General features: G+C 49.6%; 1 protein-coding gene across 1 annotated transcript in view; it reads right to left on the reverse strand.

Annotated features, from left to right (window-relative positions):
• ZNF804B (zinc finger protein 804B) overlaps nucleotides 1-5,760 on the reverse strand; it is a 240,872-nt gene extending 235,112 nt beyond the window's left edge. The window contains exon 1 of the mRNA XM_042802083.1: nucleotides 5,041-5,760. Coding sequence (XP_042658017.1) covers nucleotides 5,041-5,193 — 153 coding nt within the window. The 5' untranslated portion in view covers nucleotides 5,194-5,760. The remainder of the gene's footprint in view (nucleotides 1-5,040) is intronic.
• Nucleotides 5,761-6,000: the final 240 nt, after the last annotated feature.

The following is a 6,000-nucleotide window of genomic DNA, read 5'->3' on the forward strand; positions in this document are numbered from 1 at the left end:
GCACGGCAGATTCCGGGTAAGCCAGCTCCCCGCTTTCAGCAGAGCGTGCAGGATCCCCCCTGGCTGGTGGCCACTTCTGCTGCAGACAGCTGCCAGAGACTTTTGGCACAGAAGAGTGAAAGTACCACTTTCCATTTTCTTTGCTATTTCTCCCTCTTTTTTCTTTCTACATTATTTTGTTAGTACAGTTGGGTTTCCCCCCCCCTCTTTTCCTTCATAGAAACCACCCAAACCAGATTGTTTATTGGAACTGCTGGTTCATTATTGGTCCATTTCTACTGTATTCCTTGATTGGAATTTTACTTCTCATGCATTTTCTCTGGCAATGCCTACAGCATACCCTTCCCCTCCACTTTCACTGCTGCTGAGGGTGCAGCCACAGTGCTGAGGAATGACTTGCTTATGACCAAAGTTATCTGGTCTTCCAGCTAATCACCCAGATATATGGTGGATCCTCCTTTTAACCTGCTGCCACCTAGACTACATTTCACATGATACACATTCACCACATCTAGCCTTCAAATTTCTTTCTCACAACTGTGCTTGGCACACATCTCTCTACTGGTGACAAACACAAAAACTGTCATTCTTTGTGGCAGACTCGGTTGTACTAGCATTTCCCCATTAGGCTCAGGCAAACAGATAGAGCTGCTCATGCCATGGCCCTCCTGTTCTCTATTTATGGTCCTTCAGTCCTCAAACATGCTTAAATTTTCTAAGTTTCCAAGTGCCCAGTGTTGTTACCTGCTACAGAGAGTAACAAGGCGCTACTCAGTCCCGGTTACACTTGCTTTAGTGCTGGAACAGCATGTCTGTGGCTCGGTATCAACTAAACAGTCATTATTCCCAAGTACCTGAGATGTACTTATTTAGAACTACTCGAGTCTCTGGACATAGGGCAAGAGCTGAGCTTTTTAAAAGGTAGCTCTGTGTAACAGAAAAGCATTTCCCACCCCTCATACCCCAATGAAATTAGGCAAGCGCTGAGTGCAACAGAGCAGCTGCTTGACAGCCTTATTAGAAAACAGCTTAGAGAAGTATGTGAAAAATACTGTATTCAGCTGAAGCTGCAGGGAGCAACAGAAGAAGAATAATTAGCCAAGTCAGAAATTGGCTAAGGCAATGGGTCTTCTGAGCCTTCTATTTCCTTCAAAATACAAAGGGATCTTTAAATACCAAGTAGTAAACGAGACTTTGTTTATATCTCACCTTAAAAAGGCACAAGCAGAACCATGCCCCCTAATAACATCTTTGGCTCAGAAATGATTCAGAAGCAAGGGGGCCATCTGCTGAATTCCTAGGACCATTTTCTGCTGTATCCTGGAAGATTTTCTTTGAAAGTTTCACTGCCGAGTCCTTTTCAGTGTCAGCTTTGCTAGGCCTGGGAGGTGTGGCAGCAAACCTCCGAGCAGATTTGGCTGCAGGTGAACATAACAGCACATCTATCATGACTGCAAAAACTGAAACCAGTACACTGATCAATGTAATCTATTCAGGACTCAAAAATCCTGTAGACAATATCATCAGTCTGAAGTATATGCATTATCTCTGTATCATAATGCATTTCATTAAATAGAAACTTTGAGAGGCAGAAAACTTGGTCATAATATGTTCATGAACATAACTTTTCGGATAAAATATAAAATCTTAAAGCACAGAATCAGGTCTCTAAAATAATCAGCTTCCTTCTTCTGCTTACTGTCCATTATCCTCAGTAATGTTGGCACCATGCTCAAACTCAGCATTCCTTTACCCATGCAAGTCACAACTCCATTGATACATGATTCACTAGCGATGACTTCTAATTCCACTCTTTCTGAATTCATTACCACTAACTTCAGACCCCAGTTTCAGCACAACCGTTGCTATCCCTTTACCAACATGTGAAAGCGGGCAATGGAAAGGTAGAAGTTTTATAAGATTTTATGACAGTCACCACACATTCACATGCACAGACAAAGTGCATTACCTTTACAGTCCTCCATATCTTGTTCTTTTTACTACTGCCACAGCTAAAGGTCTCTCTGCATACCAGGAAGAAGGACCAGAATTGTTTCTGACACAATAACAACAAAGTATGCTAACTAAATACTACAGAAACATCCAGACTGAAAAATCCTTGTTCATATAGCCATGAAATTTGATAAAGGTATTTAAAATATTCACCACTGTTCTCATTTCTTAAAGCATAGCCTTAAGTCTACTGACATTTCATGGTCTGTTAATACACAACACTTTAAATATAGAAAGGTACATGTTATCCATTAAAGACTATAGAGACTCATGCATAAGACAGATCATAGTGTACAAATATAAGACTATTTAATGGTAAAAACTATAAAATCAAATCTTCAAGGGTGCTTCCAAGTTCAGCATTTTAAAAATGACAGCAAGACATAACCTGTATCTTTCAAAGTTGTAATCAGGAGGTATTAAATAAAAGCACAAGCACAGCACAGGGAATACAAATAAATGCCACTTGCTTAAAACTTCCTCCTTCGGTATAAGAAGTTGTCCCAAGTTTAACTCATAGCTTATTGAACATGCAAAGAGTTGGAGGGTTTGTTTGCATCATGTGGGGGTTTTTTCATGCTTAAAATAATTTTACTACCACAGTCAGTATGAAATCTCAATATCCAGGACTCCTGCATCCCTAATGCAAAAATGTAACCAGGTGGTGTTGTTTGCTGTTCGCTGTTCCCAGCTTCATGCACACTGATGAGCAAGAAGGATATGGTCTGGAAAGCTGTAAATTCCTAGGCACATGCAGATTATGCTAGAGAATCACTGTTTTCAATACTTAATAGTAAACTATTATTTACTTTGCCAACTAAGCATCCCTTATTTTTCTCCTAAAATCTGTACTTCCATATGAAAACAGCAGATAAGAAACACTAGTAAATGCTAAATATAAAGCACATAGAAGAGTTCTAGAACTACAATTACCCAGAATTAATAAAACATTATCATGTGCCTTTATTCCCATGAGCAAATGTGGTGAAAGTTTCCCCTCAAGAATTAAGAATGAAAGCTAAGGATTGCTCAAATTCAGCCCCTTCTATAGAAGTAGTCCCCAACTATGTAAAGCATCCCAACTCCTGGTCACGTGAATCTCAAAACCAAGAGATTCTATATCTATCTTAGCAAAAAGTAATACAAAGTGCTCTTGCTACTTGTTTCAAACTCACGAAAGCTCACATAAAAGAAAATTTATATGTAGTGAAAGAGACCTGAGGTTATTTTCAACTTTGTAATTTTTTTCCCTTTTCCACTAAAAGCCCTAGATAGTTGGCTTCAGGCAAAGATGCCTCAATTTAAAGCAAAATCTTTGGGGAAAAAAAAAAAAAAAAAGGCAAAACACACCTTTAAGCAATAAGAAACATCAATACAATTATTTGTTGGTCTTTTTCTCAGATATTTGCATTTAAACAAAATTTACTCCCAGCTGGTGGCAGAAGTATATTAAAAATTATGATTTGTTAATGGAGTCGGACAATTACATTTATTTCATTAAGTATTTAGACTGAAAGGAGTGGTGTGCATACTCACTAAGTAGCTAGAAAGAAAGGGAAATAAGTTGGAAAGTGAAGTATTTGGAATATAACACTATTTGGAGGGCAGTATCATCTGATACTCCTTGACTTGAACATCACTTGTTGAAGTTCTACTAAATACGAAGTACTTACAATGAAGCTTCTTCCCACTTTATAGAGATAAAAAGACCTCACAGATCTAATTTATCCCTATGATCCCCTGCTACCCAAAAAGCCCTGCCACTCACACAAATCCAGGACAGACAGCAGTCTCAGTTACTGTCTCCTGCATTTCGGGAGGTTCCACACACAAGGGTGGATCATCTCCACGGGTCAGAGAACACAAACACAGCTCAGCCACCGTCTGACTGACAATACCTACCTAGGGCACAGGTGTGTTCTACTGCGCACGGTGGGTACAGCGGCGCAAGGGGAGAACCTGCAGGGGCTGTATCAGAGTGCTGGCGTAGGACACCGAAGGGATTTTGGAAGTATAATGAAATATCTGTCACTTCCCGTCACTGAAAGTCAATAAACCTAAATCACAAGCCGTTTCCAAAAGGTTTTGGGAGTGCAGGTGTGCTATGGGGCAGCACTGCCGAAGCCGGAGGGAGACCCATCAGAATGGGGGGGGGGGGGGGGTGTCAAGGCGCCTCCTCAAGTCCAGTACGGAGGGTGGCCGGTCCGTACCCCTCCGTAGTTCACAGATTGAGATCCTGCACACTGCCAGGGAAAGTTCAGTCGCGTTACCGAAACGTTTTACAGTACTGCTACCACCACCGGCAGGCGGGGGAGAGGCTGCAACGCCGCAGCCCTTCGCCCGGCGGCCCCCCCCCCGGCCCCCCGCCCGCAGCCCGACACCTGTTCGCCCCTACAAAACGCCTTTAGCGACTCACAGAGACCGTCTACGGTATCTCGACGGGTCTCTGGTTCCCGCAGAACCTCCCCAAAGTTCACGCGTGTTCAGCCTAGATGTCGGTCTCGACAGGTAGTTCACAACACGCCGCAGCCAAACGCGCAAGTTCTCTTTTGTGTAGCCGAAAAGAGAAGGTCGATCGCTCCCCCTCCTCCGCAGCGTCAAAACCTTGAACAAGGTACTAAATCGCGACACCTGGAGCCGACACCGCGCCTTCCCCTCCAGCAGCCTCCAACTTCCCTGCCGAGCGTCAGAAATTAACCTTTCCGCCGGCATGAGCCCGAGACGCGGTCCACGGAGAACCGCAACCGAGGGGCAACCCCTCTGCCCCACCACAGAGGGCCGGCATCGCCTCCCCAGCCCTATCCCTTCGGCCCCACGCAGCTGAGAAACTTTTCCGAGCCGCCCGGCGACGCAGCGCCCACGCCGGCCGCCCCGCGGAGCGGAACCGAGCCGGCGCCCACGCACCGTGCGCCCGGCGGGCCAACGCCGCCCCCCGCGGGCCGCGCCGCGCCGGCAGCCCCGCTGCGTGGGCAACCCACGGCCCCGCGCCCACCCACCCACCCACCCTCCCGCCCGCACCGCTCCTACCGTGCGGGGAGCAAGTGAGGGAGGGAGCGAGGAGGTGGCAGTTACCGGCGAGCGAGCGCCCTTCTTGCAGAGCGGTCCCCTGAAGACGCCTTTGATGCCGCGGTAGTGCCCGTTGCTGAGGTGCCGGGAGCTGATGACCAGGTAGCACGCCATGCGGGCCCCCCGGGCGGGCGGGCGGGCGAGGGGAGCGCCCCAGCCCCGCGGGCGGCGGCGGGGAAGGCAGGCCGGCTCGGCGGCGGCAGCGGCGGTGCTACCCCCGCCGGAGCAGAAGCCCGCATGAAGGAGCGGGCGGAACCGCGGCAGCGATCTCCCCCCTCCCGTCTCATCCAGCGCCCGGGTGAGCGCTGCCAGCAGCAGGATGCACTGAAGGCGGCAGCAGCCAGAGCACAGCCGAGGGAGCGCGGAGGCCAGTCCGCATGCTGCTCCGGGGGTAGGAGACGGCCCGGGAAGAAGAAGGGCAGAGCGCAACTTGCACAGTCCGCCGCGACTACGGCCACTTCCCTCCCTCCCTCCTCCTCCTCAGACCAGGCCACCGGCAGCCGACATCCGGAGGGGAGTTTCTCCGCGGCAGCTCGACCGCCGGCTGCTCCCCATGGCTCTTCCCTCCGCCGGGCCGGGTTGGGCTGGGTGCTGGATGCAGCCGGCCGCCGCGGAGAGCCCTCGCCGCCCCCGTCCTCCCGTGCCGCCGCTGCAGTCGGCGCCGCGCCTCGCCTCACCTCCGCCGGGGGGGGGGGGGGTGGGTGGGGGGAAGGCGGTGCGTGGGGCGAGGGGGGCGGAGGAGGGGTAAGGCCGGAGCGGGGGCGGCAGCTGGCCGGGATGGGGTGAATGTTGTCCCTCGCCGCTGCAGGGAGGGGAGTGGGCCGCGGCCGGGGGCAGGGAGGATGGCGGCGGGGCGCGCTGGACGCCCTTCTCCTCTTCGCCCAACTTTCCCGCCTTCGGTGGCGGGGAGGTAACGTCCCT

This window comes from Tyto alba, unplaced genomic scaffold (assembly GCF_018691265.1).
Source record: "Tyto alba isolate M040663 unplaced genomic scaffold, T.alba_DEE_v4.0 Super-Scaffold_38, whole genome shotgun sequence".
Classification (NCBI taxonomy): domain Eukaryota; kingdom Metazoa; phylum Chordata; class Aves; order Strigiformes; family Tytonidae; genus Tyto; species Tyto alba.